At 42.7% G+C, this 26,882-nt stretch overlaps 1 protein-coding gene across 1 annotated transcript in view; it reads right to left on the bottom strand.

Annotated features, from left to right (window-relative positions):
• Nucleotides 1-4,088: 4,088 nt before the first annotated feature.
• Nucleotides 4,089-26,882, bottom strand: part of LOC122941914 (gastrula zinc finger protein XlCGF26.1-like) — a 29,699-nt gene continuing 6,905 nt past the window's right edge. Inside the window, exons 2-3 of the mRNA XM_044299411.1 lie at nt 24,935-24,991; nt 4,089-8,147 (exon numbers count right to left, since the gene is read on the bottom strand). Coding sequence (XP_044155346.1) covers nt 6,562-8,147; nt 24,935-24,991 — 1,643 coding nt within the window. The 3' untranslated portion in view covers nt 4,089-6,561. The remainder of the gene's footprint in view (nt 8,148-24,934; nt 24,992-26,882) is intronic.

Genomic DNA, 26,882 nt, shown 5'->3' on the forward strand with positions numbered 1-26,882 from the left:
ATGGCGAAGTGCAAGGTGTCAGACCCCTCCAATCAGTTAGGCCTCTTTCACACAGGCATCGCAGGTGAGGGCCGGATGCGTTGGGGGAAACCCACGCGAGTGCGCACACAATTTCAGTTAGTTTTGCCTGCGATTGCGTTGTTCAGTTTTTTCTGCGCGAATGCAAAGCGTTTTAATGCGTTTTGCACGCACGTGATAAAAAACTGAATGTGGTACCCAGACCCGAACCCAAACTTTTTCACTGAAGGTCCTTCTATCTTCATTCAGCAGGACCTGCGCTGACGTCACTGAGCTCACCACGTGGTGAGCAAGATGACGTCAGCGCAGGTCCTGCAAGAAGAAGAAAGAAGACAATAACGGCTGAGTGATCAAGTGGATGAGGTAAGTAATATTGGTATTTTTTAACCCTTGATGGACATTTTACTTAGCATTCTGTATTAAAGAATGCTATTATTTTCCATTATGACCATGTTATAATGGAAAATAATACAGTAAATGGACTTTAATGGGGTCCCGGGCTCATCTCATCATCTCCTAAGCAACTATCCGTGAAAATCGCATTGCATCCGCACTTCCTTGCGGATGCAATGTGATTTTCACACAGCCCCATTCACTTCTATAGGGCCTGCGTTGCGTGAAAAATTGCAGAATATAGAACATGCTGCGATTTTCAAGCAACGCACAAGTGATGCATGAAAAACATCGCTCATGTGCACAACCCCATTGAAATGAATGGGTCAGGAATTGGACCCCACAAATGCAGCAGAACTACGCACATTTTGGGGCATATTTCTTATATTTTGGTATCATAAAAAAAGCCAAGTATTTGCAGTTATTTGTCCCCAGATATTATATATAGCACCCTCCTCTACTGCACACTTATAAGCCAAAAATGTTTTGAGGCTATCCTCAAATTCCTTCACTTCACTGATAATAGTCTCTGTCCACCACTTGAAGACACAAATTTTGATCGACTCTATAAAATAGGGCCACTTATTAATCATTATTCTAGTACCTTTTCCCAATTTTATTGTTGTAGATGAATCCCTTGTTCATTTTAAGGGGAGGATCAAATTTTGGCAATATCTCCCAAATAAAAGGGCCCAGTATGGTATTACAGTCTATAAGATCTGTGAGAGTGCCACCGGGTATCCCTACCGTTTCCAAATCTATGAGGGGAAGGACACTAAACTTGACCTCCCAGAATGCCCCCCATCGCTAGGCGTTAGTGGTAAGATCGTATGGGATCTTACACATTCTCAACTAGACAAAGGGTATTACTTATATATAGATAACTTCTATAATAGTGTCCCTTTGCTGAAAGCCCTTTTGTCTAGAGCCACTGCAGCCTGTGGCACAATTCGTAAGAATCAGAGGGGTCTTTCCCAAAACTTTCCTGGGACTATCAATTAGCGTGGGAGAGAGCATGGCTGTCTGCAGCGAAAATCTGCTGCTTGTGAAATATAGGGATAAGAGAGATGTCCTAATTTTAACCACAATCCATGATGGCAGCAGTACACTTGTCCCTGTACATGGGTCCACCACTCAAGCCAACAAACCTGTTTGCGTACAGGAGTATAATAAATTAATGGGCGGCGTGGACCTTTCAGACATCTAGCCATGCAATGCCATGCGCAAAACAAAAGTATGGTACAAGAAGTTGGCTGTCCATCTGACCCATGTTGCTCTGTACAATGCCTTTCTGCTGTACAGATATGCTGGCAATACAATACCTTCCTGTAATTTCAGGAAAAAGTTATCAAATCCCTGATGTTTACTGACCAGGAAGCAGGTCACAGTGCATCTGACAGTGATGTCTGCAGGATAATTCCTGGCCAGCATTTCCCCACAGATATTCCCCCCACTGAAAAAAAAAACGGAGGCCCCAAAGAAGATGTCATGTGTGCGCAAAATGTGGGATTAGAAAGGACACAACCACCAATGTAAACATGCCCCACAAAACCAGGTCTGTGCATTAAGAACTGTTTTGAAATTTATCATACTTCCTTGGATTTTTAATTTATTTTAACTCTATATCTTCCCCTAATGCCACACATACTGACCATTTTTTTTATTTATTTTTTATTTAACTGACCAGCACCATAGCTAGCAAATTATAATATTATTGCAACCTCAAAAGCAAACCCACAGGTATTCTCACAATACTCAGTATATTGTCAGCAACTGGAAAAGTACTAGAGGGAGGGTCTCTTTCACCTTACTTGCATAGCTGGGTTAGCTTACTTGCATAGCCTTAGCATTTTTTCTGAGGTTTTGATAAGCTTTTTTGAGCCCATATTTTATGGAATGGTATGTAGGTTGGTAGTGGGACCTGCCATTCCCCCTCCCCCAGTGCAGGATTTCCAGCTTTCCCTCGGTCACCTCACTATAAATTCTCACAAGACCCCTAGATGAATATCATGAAGGGTGTCACCTCAGAAACCCAAAATTCTTACTATACCCCTAGATGAATACCCTGAGGGGTGTCACTTTCCACAAAGTTCTTGCTATACTCCTAGATGAATTCCTTGAGGGTATAGTCTTCAAAATAGGGTCACTTCAAGCTCGTTTCTTTATTTGGGTTCACCTTAAAGCCTCTGCATTTGTCCAGCAAAATCTGCCCTCCAAAATCATAATAGCTCTCCTTCCCTTCCAAGCCTTGTTGTGTGCCCATACAGCAGTTTATGACCACATATAGGGTATTGCCATATTCAGGAGAAAATGTGTAACAAACTACTGGGTGCAATCACCTATGGGGCCAAAACAATCACTGCACTCCTAGATAACGTCCTTGAGGGGTATAGTTTTCAAAATGGGGTCTCTTTTGGGGAGTTTTCACTGTTCAGGTACCTCTGGGTCTCTGCAAATGTGACATGGTGTCCCAAAAGCATTCCAGCAAAAATCTGCCTCCAAAAACCACATGGCGCTCCTTTCATTCTGAGCCCTACAGTGTTCCTATGAATAGATTTATGGCTAAATATGGGGTGTTTCTGTAAACTTCAGAATTAGGGTAATGAATATGGAGTTTTAATTATTTTTTTGCTGTTAACCCTTGCTGTGTTACAGGAAAAATATGTTAAATTGGAAAATCTGCACAAAAAAGTGAAATTTAAACGTTTTTAAAATCAGTTATGAATAATTTGAGGGGTATACTTTCTAAAATGGGGTAATTTATGGGTGGTTTCTACTATGTAAGCCCCACAAAGTGACTTCATATCTGAACTGGTTCTTAAAGTGGTTTTTGGAAACTTTTTTAAATTTGCTTCTAAAATTCTAAGCCTAACATCCTAAAAAAAAAAAAAAAATGACATTTACAAAATGATGCCAACATAAAGTAAACATATGGTGAATGTAAAGTCATATCTATTTTATGAAGTATCACTAGCCGTCTTAAAAGCAGAGAAATTCTTATTTTGAAAATAGCGAATTTTTTCAAATTTTTTGCAAATTTGGGGTTTGCTTATACAAAAAGGTAAAACATATCAACTCAAATTCACCACTAACATAAAGTGTAATGTGTCACGAGAAAACAATCTCAGAATGGCTTGGATAAGTAAAAGTGTTCCAAAGTTATTACCACATAAAGTGACACGTGTCAGATTTGAAAACTGGGACTCTGACATTTGGTCCAAACAGGCTGTTGCTTGAAGGGGTTAAATATGCAAATTGAGAACAAATAAATGGTTAAAAATTGGTTCCTTATTTTGATAATTATTTTATTTTTTTTTTATTTTTTATGTGAAATTGACTATGCCAACGGTTTCGGCAGGTATGGACAGTTTTTTCCTATTTTATTATATATCTTGAGACTTTTAAAATATATTTTGGCCTATTGGACAGTTACACATCACTGTAACTGGGGCATCCAAATGTGACAAGTGATTCTTCTGCACCATAACAGCCCTGCCTGGAAAGGTAGAAACCACTATGTGCACAAAACAAGCAATCACCGACAGAATATATTAAGGGGCAGAGTCCAAAACCATCCATAGAAACAGTAAAGGATCACTACCCCCCCCCCCCCCCCCCATTCGAGGTATTTTCATTAACTGTAGAAGTATTGTCAGGTCTGAGACATCGATTAAAAACCCAAACAAAACTGTAACTGCGCCCATGGAACAGCCTGAATATTAGAGATCCTCCAAATAAAACATATTGACAATAGGAATGAAAATAGTCATAGGAAACAAAATGATAAAAAAATTCTTTATATCCAATGAATATATTGTATATCAAGTCTTCAATTATAAAGCCAAACAATCCAGAGCTGGTAGGACATACAATAAAAAATAACCAAGCATTCACCCACTGTTAAATTCATGTGAGATAAGTGAACCACATGACTTCTACAAATACAGGGGTGGCAGGGGTTTATCTACAGCTACATTTTGGTCAGGGTGTACAGATTAAGATGATATACCTTTAGGTCCCTTTAAAACTAGAGAGTTCCATGCATTGGACAGCAAGAGCACCCGTCCTGACCTCCCAGCACTGATGGATCGCATAGCATTATATTGATTTATGATCGCTTGCTAGAAAGGGGCCTTACGAGGGCGAGTAATGGCTTCTATGTAATTAGGCAATCCTATCCTGGGTCACTTTTTGAGAGAACTTGCACATTACTGATGAAATGTGCCCAGTAAGACCAGAGCTGACGGTTTCCTGACAAGCCAATATTTGATGTAATGCCCATTTCTTTTTAATGTTACAAATACTTATAGGGGTAGAACAGACTGAGCCTGGAATCGGTAGATCTTTCTACCGAAAAGATCTACCTCTGGTAGCTGAAAGCAAGGTACTGTTTTATCTCCCTGTAAAAAAAAAAAAAAAAAAAGAGGGTGGTCATCAGTGGCGTACTGCCAATATAGGCAGACCATGCAGTTGCTATGGGGCCCGCGGCACAGGGGGGCACAGAGCACATGGAAGGCCCCTCCCCCCCTACGTCCAAGTCATTTTTGCTGCACAAGAGACTACAGTTAATTCGGGCATTGAGGTGGCCCGTCCACTTGTGTTTTCCCGGCCTCCGGCATAAACCGTCCGCGCCCCCACCCCACGCACCTTGGTTGACGCGCACACGACCCCTCCTGGCTCCCTCCCTGTCTGTTCTCCGCTCCATCTGATCCGGGCTGCGGGCTCCCTATTCCTGTTTCTGCTGCATTTCACACTGGCCAATCAGTTTTTAGCAGCGCAAAGATCGTGCTGCTGATTGGCCAGTGTATCGCTGGCAGGCAGCAGGAGCAGGCGCCGCTGAAGCACACACAGAGGCGTGCACCCGGCGTGGCAGTTCTCTGCCCTCACGTGCTGCCCGCCATCAGTTCAACTTCAAGTCATCAACCAGTGAGTGCATCCCCCCCCCCCCCCCCAGCAGACTTCATAAAAAGTTAATATATGGTTGGTTGGATATAGGAAGTATTCCTGATGGGGAGAAGGGCAGCAGCAAGCAGTGGTGTTTGGGGGGGCACCCTGTATGCTCATAGAGGACAGTGTGCTTTCCTCCTACTCCTCCCTCCGGGGGAGGGGGGTAAGCACAATGTACTCCTGAGTCCTCTATAAGCCTACAGGGCCCCCCCAGCTTATCAGTCACTTTGCAGGGGGGGATGATATGATTGGTGGCATCAGCAGCAAGGAGTTAAAGGGGTTATCCAACCCCTATAATGCCCCCCAAAATGCCCGGGCACCTTATTTACCTTATTTCCCGGCACCCGCATTGCTCCTGATGCCCACACAACAGCCACTGCCTCCGTCACGCAGATGAAAACATCCAGCGACATGGGGGGCAATCAATAGCACCCCCCCCATTGGACATAAGTTTTATTTATATGCGGTGTCTGGGCATTTTGGGGGGCATAATAGGGGTTAGATAGCCCCTTTAACCCTTAGTATACCGGAGTTTTTTTTGTTTTTGCTTTTGCTTTTTCCTTCCCTATCTTCCAAGAAACACAACTTTTTTATTTTTCCGTTCACATAGATGTATGAAGGGCGTGTTTTTTGCGGGAGAATTTTTACTTTAATATGGCATCCAATGTAGTGGGAAGCGGGCAAAAAAAATCCAAATAGGGTCGAATTTTAGAAGAAAAAAAAATCCCCACCGTTTTACGGGTTTTGTTCCTGCAGCATTGCCTTTGTTGAAAAAACGAAATGTGTCCTTCATTCTCTGGGTCAGTACAATTAAAATGATACCACATATATAGGTTTTTTTATTTCTAAATAGTGTAAAAATTAATTAAAACATTGAAAAAAAAAAAGTATTTACTTTATTACATCACCATATTCTGACATCCATAACTTAATTTTATAGTTATATCTACTGAGCCGTGTGGGGTCTAATTTTTGGTGGAATGAACTGTAGTTTTTATTAATACCATTTTAGAGTGTGTGTGACTTTCTGATCACTTTTTTGGGGTAAGAGAAATGATTTTATTGGCAAATAGGGGTGTTGCAGGGGAGGAGCCAGGATAGAAGGTGGGATGGGGCAGGGGTGGGGAGTAGGCGGGTTTAGGGGGCCCAATTCAGATTCTTGCTATGGGGCCCAGTGATTTCTATATACGCCCCTGGTGGTCACTAATGGGCTAAGTATAAAGATGGCTTCTTTTCTGTGTGAGTTTTTTGATGTGCAACAAGAGCTGATTTTTTCTTAAAACATTTCCCACATTCTGAACATGATAATGGCTTCTCTCCTGTGTGAATTCTCTGATGTACAACAAGAGCTGATTTATGCTTAAAACTTTTACCACATTCTAAACATGAATACGGCTTCTCCCCTGTGTGAATTCTCTGATGTACAATAAGAGTTGATTTGTGTTTAAAGCATTTCCCACAGTCTGAACATGAAAATGGCTTCTCCCCTATGTGACTTCTCTGATGATTAACAAGATGTGATTTCTTGTGAAAACATTTCCCACATTCTGAACATGAAAATGGCTTCTCCCCTGTGTGAATTCTCTGATGATTAACAAGGTCCGATTTCTGGTTAAAACATTTCCCACATTCCGAACATGAAAATGGCTTCTCCCCGGTGTGATTTCTCTGATGATTAACAAGATATGATTTCTTGTGAAAACATTTCCCACATTCTGAACATGAAAATGGCTTCTCCCCAGTGTGAATTCTTTGATGAACAACAAGATCTGAATTCTGGCAAAAAGATTTCCCACATTCTGAGCATGAAAATGGCTTCTCCCCTGTGTGAATTCTCTGATGTTTAACAAGATATGAATTACGGTGAAAACATTTTCCACATTCTGAACATGAAAATGGCTTCTCAACTCTGTGAATTATCTGATGTTTAAGAAGATTTGAATTACAGTGAAAACATTTCCCACATTCTGGACATGAAAATGGTTTCTCTCCAGTGTGAACTCTTTGATGAATAACAAGATCTGAATTCTGGTGAAAACATTTCCCACATTCTGAACACGAAAATGGCTTCTCTCCTATGTGAATTCTCTGATGTGTAAGAAGAGATGAATTAGAGTGAAAACATTTCCCACATTCTGAACATGAAAATGGCTTCTCCCCTGTGTGAATTCTCTGATGAATAACCAGGTCAGAATTCTGGTAAAAACATTTCCCACATTCTAAACATGAAAATGGCTTCTCCCCTATGTGAACTCTCTGATGTGCAACAATAGCTGATTTATGCTTAAAGCATTTCCCACATTTTGAACATGAAAATGGCTTCTCCCCTGTGTGAATTCTCTGATGTGTAACAAGAGCTGATTTCTGCTTAAAACCTTTACCACATTCAGAACATGAAAATGGCTTCTCCCCTGTGTGAATTCTCTGATGTGTATCAAGAGATGATTTGTGGTGAAAACATTTCCTACATTCTGAACATGAAAATGGATACTTCCCTGTGTGACTTCTCTGATGCATAACAAGATTTGATTTATGGTAAAAACATTTCCCACATTCCAAACAAGAAAATGGCTTCTCTCTTATATGAGCTGTTTCATGTTTAACACCTCTTCTTGAATCAGAAGATTGGAGCTTTTTAAAAGGATCAAATGATGTATTGTTGCTTTGATTGGATGATGATATATCTTGGATGTTGGCATGCTCTTCATATGTATCTTGTGTGATACCACAATCATCTACTTTAAAATGTGAATATACCAGATGTTTCTCGGAGTTCCTGGTACAGTCATCTGCCAAGAATAAAACACATTTTATTATTGATGAATAACATACCATAAAAATACTATTTCTATATAAAAAAATCCACAGAAAGTACAAGGCATGGCGCAAAATTCAAGTATCAATCCGAAGTTTTGAGCGAAGCGATTTCAGATGTAGCTTCCGAAGCTTGCTTCGCTTATCACAAATTTTAACCCTTAAAAAGCCATTTTTCATTACTGTACCCATTTTAAACGATCGTTACAAGAGTGCACTCCGTTCTAATGGGCATTAAAAAGGGTCCAATTGTGAATAGCTTCATTGACTTTAATTCATTCTAAAAATAGTTGTGCAATAGCCGTTTTTTACTGTTGTGTGAATATAGTCTTATCCTGCAGCCTTCCCCATTACACAAACTAATATATAGCAATAATCCTGTGACCCAAACATCATAATCATCACTGCAACTAGGACACTGTGCACACCACTGTCTCTCCAAATCTCAGTCCTGTCACTCTCAAGTAAACAAACTGCATGGCCCACAGCGCCTAACATCTTCATTTTTTCATGGATTTAAATTAAGTGCTTTGCAATTCATATATACACATTAGTGTTGAGCGAATCGAAGCATCCAAAATGGAATTTGATTCAAAGTTTCCGAAAATTTTTATTTGCAACGAGTTCTGAATTTTTTTGCACTTCATGGTCACGAATAGTATTTTTCCTTAATATGATGCCTGCACGTTTTACAAAGTGAAAGTTAGAAGCCCGGGAACGCGGGATCTCCCATAATGCCAGGCAGACAGCCAATTCACAGATAGTCATCCCCTGTGATGTCACAGCACTATAAAAGCTTCATACCGCACGGTCTCCGCCATTGCCCTGTTAGCTGAGCATAGGGAGAGATGTGAGAAGTGGGCAGAACGGTGGCTCAGTGGTTAGAGCTGAGGTCCTAGGTTTCAAATCCAACCATGGACAACATATAAATGTTTGTATGTTCTCTGCGTGTTTGTGTGGGTTTCCTCAGGGTTCTCCAGTTTTTTTCCAGACTCCAAAGACATACTGATAGGAAGATTAGATTGTGAGCCCCATTGGCAGTGGCATACATAGAGAAGTAAGGGCCCTATTGCAAGGACAGAAGGGTTTCTGCCTAAACCATTTTCAATTACCCTTGAGCCATTTTTCCACTGCCTCATTTGCTAAAAGTTGTTCCTTTAGCTGACTAAGTTTTTACTTCCAGTAGAAGAAGAGATTAGCCCAACTAAAACTGGGCCCCCTCTTGCCTTAGACCCCATAGCAGTCGTATGGTCTGCCGCTATGGTAGTTATTGTGGACAGCTTGATCCTAATGTCTGTATAGCAGCGCTATAAAAGTGTGTAAAATAAATGAATAAAGTGCAAATTTTTACCTGCCATAATCTGTTTACAGGAGACGCACTTGACAAGTGAAACGATAAAGGGGCAGCACACTTTCCACTCAGTTTATTCATCATACGCAAGAGTTGTTAGTATTTTGATACACCAGGATATTGATATTAAAATAAGGGAAATAGTTAAAGATCAGGAGGGCCGATATGTCTTGATCGATTGTTTTCTGGAAGGAAGACCATGGATAATAGCTAACGTATATATACCACCACCTTTTAAAATTGAAGTCCTACTAAAAATGTATGACTTTCTGCTTAAGGTAGGAGAAAAAACACTTCTAATTATGGGGGATTTCAATAATATTATGGATAGTAAATTAGATAGATGCAGGGTTGGTGTCATGGTCTTACCTCCTTGCTGTTCTCCTTCGTTTGACATGTGCTGGCGGCCATCTTGGTTTCTGGGTTTCTTGTAGCCTCCCACCCTGCGGCTCCTCCTTCCCACTGGGAGGAGCTGGATGCCTAGCTCATATATATAGGAGGTCTGTGGCTTCAGTTCCCTGCTTGGTCCTCCTGTGCTCACATGCTTCTAAGACTGCTGCTGCTTCTGGTTCCTGATCCTGGCTTCGTCTGACTACCCTGCTGATTCCTGATCCTGGCTTCGTCTGACTACCCTGTTGGTTCCTGATCCTGGCTTCATCTGACTACCCTTCTGGTTCCTGATCTCTGGTTTCGCAAGACCCTGCTTCGGTTTAGCCATCCGTTTGGACTTTTGCCTTACAGCTTTATTTTCAATAAAGCCTTCTTATTTCCACTCATCTCTTGTTGTACGTCTGGTTCATGGTTCCATGACAGTTGGTAAGGTTCAAAATGTTTGCACGGGTTCTAAACTAAAAAGTATTACGGAAGAAATGGGCTGGATAGATGTTTGGAGGGTATTACATCCTAAATTTAAAAAATATTAATGCTTTTCAAAGACACATAGGAGATTATCACGGATTGACTTCGTTTTCACAAATAATAGAGGAGTATTGGAAATTGAAGGGGTTAAATATAGTCAACACGGGATTTCTGACCATAACCCAATTATTATAAACACAAAAAAATCTATGAGGATGCACATAAATATAGGGTGGATAAACATAATGGGGATACACGATAAGATCTTAAAAGAGCTAGGGGAATTTGTTGAACTGAACGATGATACAGCATCAGTAAATATAGTTTGAGAGGCTGCGAAGGCCTATATGAGAGGGATTTTTATAAAGTACACAGCAATATACAAGAAAGAGATAAGGGAAAAAAATAACTAAATTGCAACAAGAGGTGGAAAAGTATGAGGACAATTATATTAAGAATCCTACAGAAAGTAATTATGAGGTATGGATAGAGAAAGTTTCAAAATTGGAAGATGAGCGACTCTTAATGGTAGAACAACAGAGAACTACGTGAGGGATAATTATATCAATGCGCATATACCGGGCAAAAAGTTAGCGGCCCTAGTAGCGACACAGATAAGGAAAAATAATTATATACATTGCCTGTTAGATAAAGCAGGAAACAAAACCACTGAACAAGTGGCGAAAATAGAACTGATCCAAGAATATTTCAAAGACATATATAATACTAAGATAAATAAGAATCCGGAGCAAATTCAACAATTTTTGGAGTCAATAACTATTTCCATGCTAACAGTAGAGCAAAGTAAGAAGCTAGAGGCCCCCTTGAACGCCCTGGAGGTGGATCAAACACTATCTACCATTACGAAAAATAAATCTCCAGGAATAGATGGCATCCTGTTTGAAGTCTATGCCCAATATAAAGAAATACTAATTTCAAGATTATTGATAATGTGGAACGATTCAAGAAAGATAGTGTGATGGAAACATGGAGTCTATAAATTGGGGCAAATATAGAAACAAGGTGATATAATAACATATGAAGACCTTAAAAAGGACTATAAAGTGGGCAACTGAGAAGGGAGCTTTTCTATCTACAGCTAAAATGTGCAATACGTAGGCTGGTAGGAAAAACTACACAAATAGAGACCCTTCTGCAGCCGCTGCTTAATATATCCAGATTAACGGTAAAGGGGAAGTTAGTGTCAAAAATATATGAATGTTTGTTACACCAAAAGACCAAGGGAAAAGCAATATCCAGCCTAATGTATAAGTGGAGGGAGGTGATAAACCCCCAGCAAGAAGAGTTCTGGGTATCAGCAATACAGCAAAAAAATAGGGTTTCAAAGAATTTTTCACAAAGGATTACCCAATTTTATATACTAAACCGCCTCTATTACTCCCCTGGTAAACATATGAAATGTTATAAACCTAAAGTATTTAGCTGTTTAAAATGTGGGGAAATAGGAGTGGACGATGTCCATATACTCTGGACATGTAGAAGGACTCAGGAATTCTGGGGACAGGTTAGGGACAAAATAGAACAATTTCATCAGTTTATAATACCCAATTAATTCGAGATTTGTGTATTGGGAGTGATGGACAAAAGGGATACCCTCCAACATCAAGAAATTACATCCAAGTTCCTCTTTCAGGCTAGGAAATGTATTATGAGACATTGGGGAAGCAAGACTACCCCCTCGATTAAGGAATGGGAGAGACGCACAAAAAGTGTATTAACCAGAGAAGAATCCCATTTGGTAAATATCCAAAAGAAAAATAGATTTGCAAAACTATGGAAGTTATGGTTATTGTAAGCTTCTCTTGGTTATGTTTTGTTCTTTCCTTTTTTGGGTACTCTTTCTTCTGGGGGCTGGGACCCCGGGAGATGGGGAGTGAGAGAACGCGGGGAGGGATTATTCAAGTTTCTGTTTGTTTTTTTGTAGCAAATAAAAGGGAAATTGGGAGGGGGGTAAATATGTACTTGTTGTAATGTTAAATGTGTACAATGTTTTGTACGTCGTAAGACAATACATAATAAAGATTGTATATAAAAAATAAAAAAAAAGTGCAAATGCGCAAGGGACAGTGTTACTACAAACAGTTAAAGAATATGGGAGCGTGCAGGGAGATCATTCATACTTAATCTGTTCCTTTATACATAGACATACTGTGCATCAGACCATATTTGCCGCATTTATCTTCTTCACCTGCTGCATCATTAATACTTAATCTAATATATATATATATATATATATATATAAAATTATTATATTTTTTTTTTACTGTGCGTCAGACTCAGTATTAAAGGGAGTTGTAATATATCACCGTGTTATTCACCGGCTGCGCCATTCATACTTAATCTATTATATACATAGACTTACTGTGCATCAGATTTAGTCTCAACAGGCGGTCTAACATATCGCTGCGTTTATCTAATTCACCTACTTCTCCATTCATACTTAACCTGTTATTATATACAAAGACTTTACTATGCATCAGACTCGGTCTCAACAGGCAATCTAACGAGGCAGGCCCGGATGAGAAGCTAAGCGGACGCTCAGTAAGGCCTCATGCACACGGCTGTTGTGCGGCCGTTCCTTGCATTGGGGACCACAATTTCCGGTCCCCAATGCATGGGTAACATCCGTGCGGTGGCCGTTGCTTCCGTGGGGTTCCATGCTTCAGGTGCTTCTGTAGTGCTTCCGTGGGGTTCCATGCCTCTTGTCTGCACCGCAGCTCCATTTTGCGGACCGAATGGGTCTGCATCCGTGATGCGGGGAGCACAAGGCCGGTGCCCGCATATTGCGGACATGCCGTTTGCGGGCTGCAATACAGCCACGGCTGGACAATGGCCGTGTGCATGAAGTCTAAGTTAGATCCAATGGGTACCGCTAGCTAACACTGCAAAAAGCACTCCTGAATCCAAAGATTCACTCTGTACCATAGTCCACAGGGCCTTTCAGTGCACAACTTGCTTAACTGCACAAAATGGGCCGAACCAGAAGGAAAGAATCGATGCCAAATAAAATAGAAGCCTTCATGTCGGCTCCCTGCAGCAATCAAGATGGCGGCAGCAGCATGCAGCAGAGAGGCACCAAGGGAGACGCTGTGCGCTCAGAATCTTCACCGACCTCCTTAGTACACAGTTCCCCGGCCAGTAAGTCACAGCTGTCCTTTGATAATCAAGAGCAGTGCTTGATTAAAGATTTAGCAGCACATCCACGGAGAGATCAATTAGTATATATACACAGGGATCAGCAGCAGAGTCCTCCATCGTTCTTTTTCCTTTCTGTTAGTTCCTTCTGTTCATTTTGGTTTATATATTACAGGGGTGTGGAATTCCTATCCCCCGACGCCCGGGACATGCAGTTCCGGGTGCCGGGCAGGTAGTTTGTGCAGGCAGCTTAGCCCTGCGGGCAAGTAGCAGGGCTAGGGTTGTGCCGTGTTTTCCTCTAATACACAGCCCGGTGCAGCAAGTCCGGGCTGCTTACCGCAGTGTTTTGTAGTGATGTCCGGTTCATGAACGAATCGTCCGGTCCATGAACGAATCGAATTTGACTGATCCGATCCGTTTGAAACGGCTCAGCTCAGTCACACAGAGGCTGGCAGCAGGGAGGAGCCTGAGGGAGGGACGGGGAGGAGCGTAATATGATCTTAGAGTGGAAGCTGGGTTCTGCCAGCCCCACCCCTCCCCGCCCACCAACCAATCACCGACCAGAGCTGAGGGGGCGGGGAAAGCACTAGCAGCTCTGTCTGAGTCACACAAGTGCAGGGAGTCTAAGAATAGAAATGAATCGAATGAGTCACAAGTTAAAAGAATCTAAAGATCCGACTTAGTTTGTGACTCAATCGATTCATTGAGTTAAAAGAGCCGTGAGTCACTAGAACAGGTTACATTACACTGAGGCTGAGGCTGTCTGGCTTCTTTTGTTGCAGCAGTGATAAGATTAAGGGAAAGGAGCAGAGAGATAAGAGAAGGGACAGATGAAACAGTGTTTAGATTACAGGTTGAATTAAATTAACCCTTTAGAATCAAATTGGCTTCTCAGGAGATATATATGTTAAAGGTATCTAATTCAGTAGCTATATAACTAAGGGTGGGTTCACATCACCTTTATGGATTCCGTTATGGCTTTCCGTTATAAAAGGGTTATAACAGAAAATAACGTAATCCATAAAATGGAATGCAAAACGGAAACCTTTAAGAGGCATTCCGTTTTGCTTTCAGTCATCGTAAAAGTCTATGGAAATCATAACAGATCCGTCTGGGTCCTGTCGTGTCGACAGGACTTAGTTTTCCGTCTTGCATAACGGGACCCAGACGGATCCATTTTGATTTGCATAGACTTCTATTAGGACGGAAAGCAAATGGAATGCCTTTTAAAGCCTTCCATTTTGCTTTACGCCATAAGTCTATTGTCCTCCTGTCCGGCGTCAGCCTCAGCTTCCCTTTACTATAATAAATCACTCTTCCTGACTCACTCAATACTAATCAGAGTTCAGAGAGCTGAAGAGCCGACTGCACTGAGTCAGCAGCAGCAAGTGAATCGAATGTGTATAGCATCTGCGCATGCGCACCGGCACCTAGAGTCTGCGGTTCACTTGCGAGTCAGCTCAGCAGTCTGACTCACCAAGTGAACCGAAGATCCGATTCATGAATCGGTTCATTTGAATGAGCTGATTCAAATGAACCGATTCACCTAAAAGATCCTAACTTCCCATCACTAGTTATCAGCGCTCCTGTGCAGGCCGGAAGTCGGGCGCCACGGGCCGGAAGTCAGCTCCCAGCGGAGGCACACGTTAGTCAGCGGCTGTAGTAGGAGCTCCTGACATGGTGGCAGCCCGTGCCGTGATAGATAGCCCAGCAGGTAGTGTGTGGTGACTGCTCTGGGTCAGCTATGCTCTGCTGTCAGGCTGCCGCTCTGCTTCTTCTCCCTGGCATTGAAGTGTCAATAGGAGTGCTGCCAGGTTCCAACTTCCAGCCACTCACCCTCCATGAATAGGGGGGACTTCCCCATACTGGCATGTACATCAAGGGGATTCACTGGCCCAGTATGGCATGTACATTAAAGGGATTCACTGGCCCAGTATGGCATGTACATTAAAGGGATTCACTGGCCCAGTATGGCATGCACATTAAAGGGATTCACTGGCCCAGTATGGCATGCACATTAAAGGGATTCACTGGCCCAGTATGGCATGCACATTAAAGGGATTCACTGGCCCAGTATGGCATGTACATTAAAGGGATTCACTGGCCCAGTATGGCATGTACATTAAAGGGATTCACTGGCCCAGTATGGCATGCACATTAAAGGGATTCACTTAAATATGGTTTTGATTTAAAATTACTTTTTGTATCAGGACAAGCAGATTGTCATGAGGGACAAGTAGATTGAGACCCCGCTTTAGTCCTTCGACAAGTAGTTTTTTTAAAAATTTCCACACCCCTGTATTATGTATTTTTTTTTCCTGTGCGTGTTTTTTTGCAGCCCGTATGCGAAACGATTAATTTCAATGTGTCCACAAAAAATGGAAATTAGTCTGCGTGCTAGGGCTGCAGTAAACGAATATTTTTGTAATCGAGTATTCTATCGATTATATTTCTCGATTCATCGAGTAATCTAATAAGAAAAAGCTACTTAAAATAACGTACGTAATTAGGCATGTATAAAGTTATTGGTTTGAAGGGGTTAATGGAAACACCTTGGCATTAGGTATGTATAAAGTTATTGGTTTGGAGGGGTTAATGGAAGCACCTTGGCATGTATAAAGTTATTGGTTTGGAGGGGTTAATGGAAGCACCTTGGCATTAGGCATGTATAAAGTTATTAACCCCTTCAAACCAATAACTTTATACATGCCTAATGCCAAGGTGCTTCCATTAACCCCTCCAAACCAATAACTTTATACATGCCCATTGGGTTTGGAGGGGTTAATGGAAGCACCTTGGCATTAGGCATGTATAAAGTTATTGGTTTGAAGGGGTTAATAACTTTATACATGCCTAATGCCAAGGTGCTTCCATTAACCCCTCCAAACCCAATAGGCATGTATAAAGTTATTGGTTTGAAGAGGTTAATGAAAGCACCTTGGAGGTGCCTTCATTAACCCCTCTCTAAACCAATAACTTTATACATGCCAAGGTGGTGCCTGCAGCCTCCATTAACCACTCTCTCTCCATCTGCCTTTCATTTCAATATCAATTTACAGTGACTTAGTGCCCCTGATTCCCCCCTGGTGTGCCTTAAGTGCTGTTAACTTAAATTACCTAATGGCACTGGCACTAGTGAGGAGGGCGCAGCCGCAGACACATGGAGTCCGAGACCGTCTTCATCCCAGCACGCACTGGGACTAGGGGTGGGCGATATGGCCTAAAATCTATATTGCGATATAATTTTAAGCATGTGCGATATGCAATATATTGTTTTCTATATTGGGGGGGGGGGGGGGGTGTGTTTAAACTTTTATTTTACTTTTTATTTATTAACTATTGGCCTCCTTAAGGGCTAGAACTCTTGTCATATTCACCCTAATAGAGCTCTATTAGGGTGAATAGGACTTTACACTCTCCCTGCTGCCCTGTGCATAGTGCACACAACAGCATGCAGCTGACCATGGCGGCAGCCTCTCATGTGCCCTCCCAGCCTCTGATCTGCCTCCCCCCCAGCCTCTGATCTGCCTCCCCCCCGCCTCTGATCTGCCCCCTCTGGTAACGCAAACCCCCCCCCCCTCCCTCCCCAGTATTAATCACTGGTGGCAGTGGCCACAGGGTCCCCCTCCTCCCCCCCATCATTGGTGGCAGTTTGCAGTTCCGATCGGAGCCCCAGCAGTGTAATGCTGGGGCTCCGATCGGTTACCATGGCAGCCAGGAGTCACGCTACTGAAGTCCTGGCTGCCATGGTATGTTAATGAGCAGCATTATACTCACGTGCGCCGTGGCCGCCGGTCGCTCCTTCTTCTCATAGGTCTGTGCGGCGCATTGCTAATGCTGTAAGCATTAGCAATCCGCCGCACAGACAGAAGGAGCGACCGGCGGCCACAGCGCACGTGAGTATAATGCGCTGCTCTCTGCTCATTAACATACCATGGCAGCCAGGACTTCAGTAGCGTGACTCCTGGCTGCCATGGTAACCGATCGGAGCCCCAGCATTACACTGCTGGGGCTCCGATCGGAACTGCAAACTGCCACCAATGATGGGGGGGAGGAGGGGGACCCTGTGGGATATGGCCGGCACATTCATTGGTGGCGTAGTGGCCACAGTCCCTCCCCTCCTCCTCCTACTCTGTCCTCATTGGTGTTCAGCGGCAGCCGCGCACAGTGGGGAGGGAGAGACTCCCTCCTCCTCCTCCCTCCGCTGTGCCGACCGGCTCAGGAGAAAATGATCATATCGCGGTCCAGCGATATAGGCGATATGGCGAAAATCCATATCGTGGCCCAAATTCATATCGCCTATACCGCCCACCCCTAACTGGGACCTTAAGTGACGTCAGACACACATCGTTAGCCAGCGTGCTGATGATGTATGAGCACAACTGCGCATTACACAAAGTCCTGCCTCTCTGGCCTCCGGAGGACACGGAAGCGGTGAGTGAGACGCTTAATTTCACTCCTGCTCCGTGATCATGTGATGTAACGATTACTCGAATAATCGTTTCAGCCCTACTGCGTGCATTTCAGTTTCCGTATATCCGCATGGTCGTTCCGCAAAAAAAGAGAGAACATGTCCTATTCTTATCCGTTTTGGGGACAAGTATAGCCATTGTTACAATGGATCCGCAAATAAAAAAAAAACAGATGCAATATGGATGTCACACGGACATCAACAGCGTTTTTTTGGGACCGCAAAATACATACGGTCGCGTGCATGAGCCCTCAGTATTGTAATGTTGTATGTTTTGACCCAACGGAATAACGAAACAGACAATTTAATACTACTTAAAAATAAGACAACTATATTAATAATATATATTTTTTTTATAAATACTAATAAAAATTCAAGTTTAAAAATGTTTTTTTTTAAAAAAGATTGATGGCCACAACTACATTAGTTGGTAAATTGTGGGCCCACCTAACCAGCCAAACCTCATAGCAGCAACAGCTGTTTGATATATTATATGGCATGCTCCTCTCCCTTACGGCAATAATTCAGCGGTCACCATGTTCAACCACTCAGGTTTTAACCCAAATACATTTTAAAAGTAAAATACCATTCGGTAATTAGTATATATTTAAAAAATTTTAGACTTCAAATATAGAAATCAGGGGGATGATTTAAACTTTAAATTATTTTTTTTACGTTTAAAATGATAAAGTTTAACCCCCTTAGGGGGCTAGAACCTTGGATCTTTGGATCTATTAGGGTGAATAGAATTTTGACACAGCGCAGCAGGGAGGATACCATGGCAGCCATGGAAATCTTTACAAGCATTGAGGCTGCCATGGTAACCAACCGGAGCCCTGAGATTTCACTGTGGGAACCGCATCCCTCTGCCTAACAGATGCCTTGATCGGTGTTGATCATGTCATCTGAGGGGTAAATGACGGGGGCGGTGCAATCGCCGTTCCCCATCATTGCGGCTGTCTGTCTGCTGTATGATACAGCTGGCACCCGCCACGTTTGGAGCGGGCTCACTGCTGCAGTCTGCGGAATATAATGAATAGTGATTCATGACAAATTAATTCAGATCAAATCGAATTTATTGATGAATTACGTCCGATCGTCCGAATCTAATTATTCCAAACGTCGCTCATCTCTAACACACACCATCCAAAGATGATGAAAAGTGTATCATTAGCGGTGAATGATTTTCTTGAAATTAGTTTCAGGTGCAATTCTGATTAGGAATGAGCAGACCCGAACCAGAATATTCTGGTTCGTACAGAACATTACAGAGTCCGGCCTCCCGAACACAGACATTGGCGCGAAAGTCCGTGTTTGAATTTGAAATAAAGCTTGTTGAAAGTCTGCTGTGCAGCCAATCAACAAGCTTTTAAGCTGCGAGCACTTGGAAGCCATCACAGTCATGCCTAGTATTGGCATGGCTGTGATTAGCCGGATCACCATGTGACCATGCATGCATAAATGCCGAATCACATGGTGCGCCACCATTCTGCTCTGACTAGTGTAGGGACAGGACGCTGCTGCAGTGAGGGACAGTGTTAGGCTTTTATTGTGGCTGTTCAGTCTGTGGGTGACCTGTAGGCATTTGTGATCGGTGCACTACACCTCCTGTGCACCAGTGACACAGAAATCCAATAATCAGTCTGTTAGGCTCCTTTCACACCTGCGTTCAGGTGTCCGCTCGTGAGCTCCGTTTGAAGGGGCTCACGAGCGGCCCTGAACGCAGCCGTCTGGCCCTAATGCATTCTCAGTGGAGGCGGATCCACTGAGAATGCATCCGTCTGCCAGCGGTCAGCCTCCGCTCCGCTCAGTGAGCAGCGTTCGGGTGTCCGCCTGGCCGTGCGGATCCGTCCAGACTTATAATGGAAGTCAATGGGGACGGATCTGCTTGAAGATGACACCATATGGCTCAATCTTCAAGCGGGTCCGTCCCCTATTGACTTTCAATGTAACTCAGGCTACTTTCACACTTAGAAATTTTTCTAAGTTATAATGCAGACGGATCCGTTCTGAACGGAGCCACCGTCTGCATTATAGGAGCGGATCCGTCTGATGAAACATCAGACGGACCCGCTCTGAACGCTAGTGTGAAAGTAGCCTTAATTGTGTCCGTTACATAAAGCCAATTTTGGAGGTCTAAAACCCGCCTTTGAAATAGAATTTTAAATCAGTCCATTAACTGTGTCGGTGACATAAAGCAATTTTTTTTGGGGGGGGGGGGGGGGGGGAGATACACCTCATTTGCACCCATGACACAAAAATACAAATGGTCGCCTGTCAGACACTTTTGAGGGCGACCATAAAAAAAGAGGAGAGCATCAAATAAGGGACATGGCCATGGTGCTGCTGGTGTTGGTGAAGCTCCTGCTGCAAGAAGAGCATGTTGTCGATCTGTGCCAGCTACGCGCCCAAATGACACATCTTCCTCTGGTGCACGCAGACGACAGGACGTTCTGAATCATTTTCTAGGCCCGAATACCGCTCTACAAATGGTGAGGCCTGAACAATTAGAGATAGGATGGCTGACAGTGGCTCCAATTCATGCACATTGTCTCCCACCTGATCCTATGCTGAAAGCACAGAGTTGGCACCTGCAGCCCATGGGCATCTTCCACCTCAACCCCTTGCACATCAGTCCCAAGTCATGCAGCAGCCACTTATGCTTTTTGACGACTCTGCTGGCGGGGTTTGTGGGCCATCCACCTGGCCCTGCCCCAGAAGTTACAGAGATGCACTGATGCCCAACCACTTATGTTTGAGGATGAGGCTGTGGGAGGACTGCTGCAGCATGTCTCTGATGATGTCGAAACATAGGTGTCAAATGCTGCGGCTTTCTGCAGTGTGCAGACTGGCAAGGAGGGCAGGAGATGATGTGGAGGATGATGAGGTCCCTAGACCTCACATGGGATCCAGGTCATCTGAGTGACGTGTGCAGTTCGACGGAAGAGGTGGAGGTCACGCAGGAGCCAAGGCTCATCAGTAGTAGTTCTGTCAAAATGCAACTGGCCAAAAGGACAAGAGCATGTTCAGAAACATGGCCAAGGATCAAAGCCAGAAGGAAAACAGGTTCCAGGTACACAATTTAAAAATCAATGCAGGAGTGAGAATAAATGACAGCAGCCACTAGCAATATACAGGAACAAACAAGAAAATAAATTTTGCTCCGTCACCAGGCAGTACATGCCAGGATGAGTCCCCATGACCATATCATCGACGTGCCAATTATCATTAATTGTTGCAGATTGGGAGGGACAAAACCCTTGAACTGAACTCCGGCACATCATTACACAATTAGGCTGAGACGTCAGCACTGTTCAACATTGTGTGTCCCGGTAGTTGGGAGAACTATGACAAACTGGAACAGCAGCATGAGGTGCAGGGAGAACCTCTTCCTGGACAGATCGTTTGATTACAAGACTGGCCCATAGAGATCTGAAATTGACATCACATCCCAAGATTAGAGCGGCAAACAATGTCTACACAAATGATAAGACATTTGCATGACACTGAGCTACAAGTCAGATGTACAACTACAGGTGTTCCTTTGACCTCACTCCACCTCACTTAAAGATTATCATGGAGCACAACAAGACAGCAATGGAGGCTGCAGTGGTGGTTTATCCCCTTCAGCAATGTGTCCTGCTTTTGTCTTGGATACAATGAGAGCTGGAGATGGGTCTGAAGACCACGTGGGTAACGCCATGAAAAAGTCTTCACAAAAGACTCCCACACTAGTCCCACTCCTGGGTGGCATAATGTACAGTAGTCAGGTCCCTCTACTTCGGATACTCTTACAGCTTGTCTTTACATTGATTTGGCCTTGGAACTTTTGGTACAGTCATTCCTACAAAATGTCCCAGGAGCAGTTTTTCAACAGGACAGCACAAGGCCTCATGTTGCTTGTGCTACTGTCAGAAGCCTGCATGGCCTAAATGTTCTACCATGTCCTGAAGTGTCTCTGGACTTGTCTCCCATCGGTCAGAAATTGGAAAGTTAGGTACCAGCAGCAGATCTTGATGATTTGCTTCCCTAAATGCATTCAGCAAGGGAGAAGTCCTCAATTATTAGTAACCTCACTGATAGCATGCCAAGGTTAGTATGTGAATGTATTTATGCACTTTGCTGTCATACTTGACACTAATTAGAGTTTCTTGTTTCCACTTATTTTGTTGCCACTTTTTTATAATTTGCAAATCATTAAAGGTGTTCTCCAAGATTTTCCTCACCATAGGTCATCAATATGAGATCAGCGGAGGTCCAGCTCCCTGCACCCCACCAATCAACTTAGGAAGCCTCAGGGCTCGCCGGAGCTCCAGTGCACGCCAAGCCCTCCTGAGAGCTTACCATGCACAGCGCTGTCTATTAGATAGTGAATGTACTTGGCATTGCAGCTCAGACACTTTCAACTGAATCAGACTGAGCTGCGCCCTATGACAGATCACCTGTAACGCTATCACATTTTCATACATATTTAATTTGAATTTTAACTGAATTGGCTCACGTTATGGACCAGTTTGTAGAAGATCCCACTAGGAGCAATGCTCTGTTGGATCTGGTAATCTCTAATGATGCAGAGCTTGTTGACAATATAATGATATTCCTCCTAAACTATAAGACGCAATCTCTGTCAGGCAGAGCAAAGACGCTGAATTTTAAAAAGGCTAATTTCCCTGGATTGAGAGCAGCATTTCATGGCATAGAGTGGGAGCAGCTACTGTCACATAATAATACTGAGTATATATGGGAGAGCTTTAAATCCACATTGAGTAATTGCACTAAAAATGTATCCCTTTAGGTAACAACTATAAACGGCTAAAATTATCCCCCCCCCCCCCCCATGGCTTACAGCTACTTTGAAAAGGGCAATAAAATCTTGAAAAAGGAGATAAAATTAGCAAAAATACAAAATGAACAGCAGGTAGCTAAACAGAGCAAAACAAATCCTAAACAAATCTTTAAATATATAAATGCTAAAAAACCAAGGTCTGAGCAGGTAGGTGCCCTAAATAATGGTAAAGGGGGTAGTTACTGAAGATAAGAAAAAGGCAGAGTTACTAAATGTGTTTTCTAGCTCTGTATATACAAAAGAAGAGAAAGGAGCAGATATCTGTGGTGCTAGGGCTGTTAGTACATCCAGTGATATACTCAATTGGCTAACTGTAGATATGGTCCAAGAGAAGTTAAATAGGGTAAATGTGAACAAGGCTCTGGGTGCAGATGGATTACACCCAAGAGTGCTTAAAGAGCTCAGTTCAGTCATTGATGTGCCCCTGTTTATAATTTTTACAGATTCTCTAGGTATTAGTACAGTGCCAAGGCAAACGTGGTGCCCATATTCAAAAAAGGATAAAAGGTCCTTCACAGGCAATTCTATACCAGTTAGTTAAACTTCTGTTATGTGAAAAATGTTTGAAGGAACTCTTAAGGGACTATATACAGAGTATGTGACTGTAAATAATATTATAAGTGATAACTAACATGGGTTTACCAAGGACAGAAGTTGTCAGACTAACCTGATTTGTTTTTATGAGGAGGTGAGTAGTAGCCTGGACAGGGGGGCGACTGTGGATGTAGTGAGGTGAGTAGAAGCCTGGACAGAGGGGCGGCTGTGGATGTAGAGTTTCTGGATTTTGCAAAGGCTTTTGATACTGTCCCTCATAGACGTTTAATAGGTAATGTAAGGTTTATAGGCTTGGAAAGTACAGTTTGTAATTGGATTGAAAACTGTCTGAAGGATCGTGTCCAGAGAGTTGTGGTCAATGATTTATATTCAGAATAGTGCCAGGTTATTAGTGGTGTACTCCAAGGTTAAGTGATGGACTCTCTATTAATTAATTTACTAATGATATCGAAGAAGAGATTAATAGCACCATTTCTATTTTTGCAGATGACACTAAGCTATGTAGTACTGTGCAGTCTAAGGAAGAAGTCCACAAACTACAAGCTGACTTGAACACTGAGTGATTCGGCATCATCTTGGCAAATGAGGTTCAATGTGGATAAATGTAAAGTTCTGCATCTTGGTAGTAATAATCTCTGTGCTTCATATCTATGTCCTAGGTGATGTAACACTGGGAGAGTCACTTATAGAGAAGGATTTGGGTGTCCTTGTGGATGGTAGATTAAATTACAGCATACAATGTCAATCAGCTGCTTCTAAGGCCACCAGGATATTGTCATGCATTAAACAAGGCATGGACTTGCAGGACAGGGATGTAATATTACCACTTTACAAAGTGTTGGTGCAGCCTCATTTGGAATATGCAGTTCAGTTCTGGGCACCAGTCCATAGAAAGGAGGCACTGTAGCTGGAAAAAGTACAGAGAAGAGCGACTAAACTGATCAGGGGCATGTAGGGTCTTAGTTATGAAGAAAGATTAAAATAATTGAATTTATTTAGTATTGAGGAGAGACGTCTAAGACATGATTAACCTATACAAATACGGTATATAAATGGTCCATAAAAAAAATACGGTGAAAAACAGTTCCATGTGAAATGCGCTCAAAAGATAAAGGGGCACTGCCTCCGACTGAAGAAGAAAAAGTTCAGTCTCGAGAAGTGTCAAAACTTCTTTACTGTAAGAACTGTGAATCTGTGGAATAGCCTTCCTCAGGACGTGGTCACAGCAGGAACAGTGGACAGTTTTAATAAGGGTTTAAATGATTTCTTTAAAGTAAACAACATTAATGCTTATGGAAATGTGTAGAAATCTACACTCCTTCTGGGATTTGCGTCCCCACCTATCCCTTGGTTAAACTTGATGGACTTTTTTCTTTTTTCAACCATATTAACTATGTAACTATGTAATAATGCTAAAAACAATTAAAAGAAGACAAAACTGAAAAACTTAACATAAAATTGTAGTATCCAGTGAAGGAGTAGAATCTTAGAGACCTCTCTGCTTTACTTAGTGGTCACTACTCACCTGGGCAGTTATCTGTAGGAATGTCCTCTGTACTGTGCTCATCACCCCTCACATATGTCTCTGTAACATATATAATGTTCAGATCTTCACCCGGATTCACAAGCTGTGAAATAAATATTGTATAAGTCATCAGACGGTTGGAGAAGTCGTGTGGAAGGTTTTATATGACCAGAGAAGATCAGTAATTAGAATGCTGCACAAAAATGATCGGACAGCAGGACTTATCTGACCCAAATATCTGCAGGTCTCCTGTATAAATCCAATCTTATTGCTTCGTTATTCCAACCAGAAGTTTACAATGCAGAGAGAGTAGCCCTTATATTCTACCCCTGACAATAAATTGTGTGCATGTATAACAGGACATTGTTTTTGCACATCTTGCCCTTACTAGCCACCCCAGGGCTGTGGGTACCCTGCTTATCACAGTTTATAATATAAAACAGGGGACAACACAGGAGAGGAGAGAACTGATTATCTATTACCACTAGAACACCCTGGCTATCACTATTTATACTATAAGGACAGGGGAAAACAGTGGAGAGATGACAACTGATTATCTATTATTAATTAAACACTCTACAGATCACTGTTTAAAGAATTAGGAAAGGAGGGATAAAATGAGAGGTGAATACTTATTATCATCAATAGAACTTTCTCAGTGAATGGTGCACTCTGAAATTCCCAGGCAGGGAAGGCCATAGGAAGGTAGTAGCATCCTGGATATCTAAAGATGCATTGTAGGACAGGCAAAAGCTGACAATCTGTGCATAACTCAACACTGGTTGACAAATTGTAGTATCACATGGTTCCAGCTGAGAACTGCTACAAGAACTGTAGTTCTACCCTTGTGCAACCACAAAAATTCTGCAGCAGTTCACAGAGGAACCCAACTCTAAAGTCTCTAAATTGTGAGAAGAACCAAAAAGCTATGGTCAGCTGCCATCTCCACATTACTCATTATACAACATATAATACTGGTGGATGTAACAAGACTGAACGCAGGATCTTCACAGCCTTCTACAGATCATAGGAGACATTTCATGAGACCTTATCTCCATCTACCTGATCATCCTGTGGGACATTGTAATGTTCTTCTGAACCATCCTGTGGAAGAAGAGGACTGGGACATCTCTCCGGTGTTCTTCTCTCTTCCTTAACTGTAGGAAACACATCCAGTGACTGAATTCATTCCTTACATACAGACAATGAGAGGACGTGTGGATTTAGTCATGTCTATTACCTGGTGATGTGAGGGACCGGTGATCCTCCATCATGACGTCCTTGTACAGATCTTTGTGTCCTTCTAAATACTCCCACTCCTCCATGGAGAAATAGACTGTGACATCCTGACACCTTATAGGAACCTGACAACACAATGATACAGTCATTACCCAGATCTCTTCTTAGCGTTCCTGTATAATGTCCCAGCATTCCCAGCAGTGTCACCTCTCCAGTCAGCAGCTCAATCATCTTGTTGGTGAGTTCTAGGATCTTCTCTCTATTGATTTCCTCATGTATCAGAGGATGAAGTGGAGGCCCCGTGATTGGGCTCAGGGTTCTTCCCCATCCTTCAGACACAGGGGCCTGACAGCGCTCACTAGAGGTCTTCTTCACTACTGTATAGTCCTGGTTATGAAGAGACACAGTAATAAATATCACGCCATACATCTCCAGAGTCCCTCACCTCTCCAGTCATGTCCATCTGTTAGTAACATAGATAAGATGATGTAATGTGACATCATCAGAATCTCTCACCTCTCCAGTAAGCCGGAAGAGGATCTCTAGGATGAGATTTATTATACTCTCCGCCATCTTGTCCCTGTCCATCCTTGATGGGTCAATCAGGAGAAGGGTCTTATATAGAAGATCTCCACTGAGCAGGTCCTATATTGTAGGAACCCAAATGGAAAGAAGATTAAGCGATGGAAAATCCTACAAAATCCCATGT

The sequence above is a fragment of the Bufo gargarizans genome, chromosome 6, assembly GCF_014858855.1.
Source record: "Bufo gargarizans isolate SCDJY-AF-19 chromosome 6, ASM1485885v1, whole genome shotgun sequence".
Taxonomy (NCBI): Eukaryota; Metazoa; Chordata; class Amphibia; order Anura; family Bufonidae; genus Bufo; species Bufo gargarizans.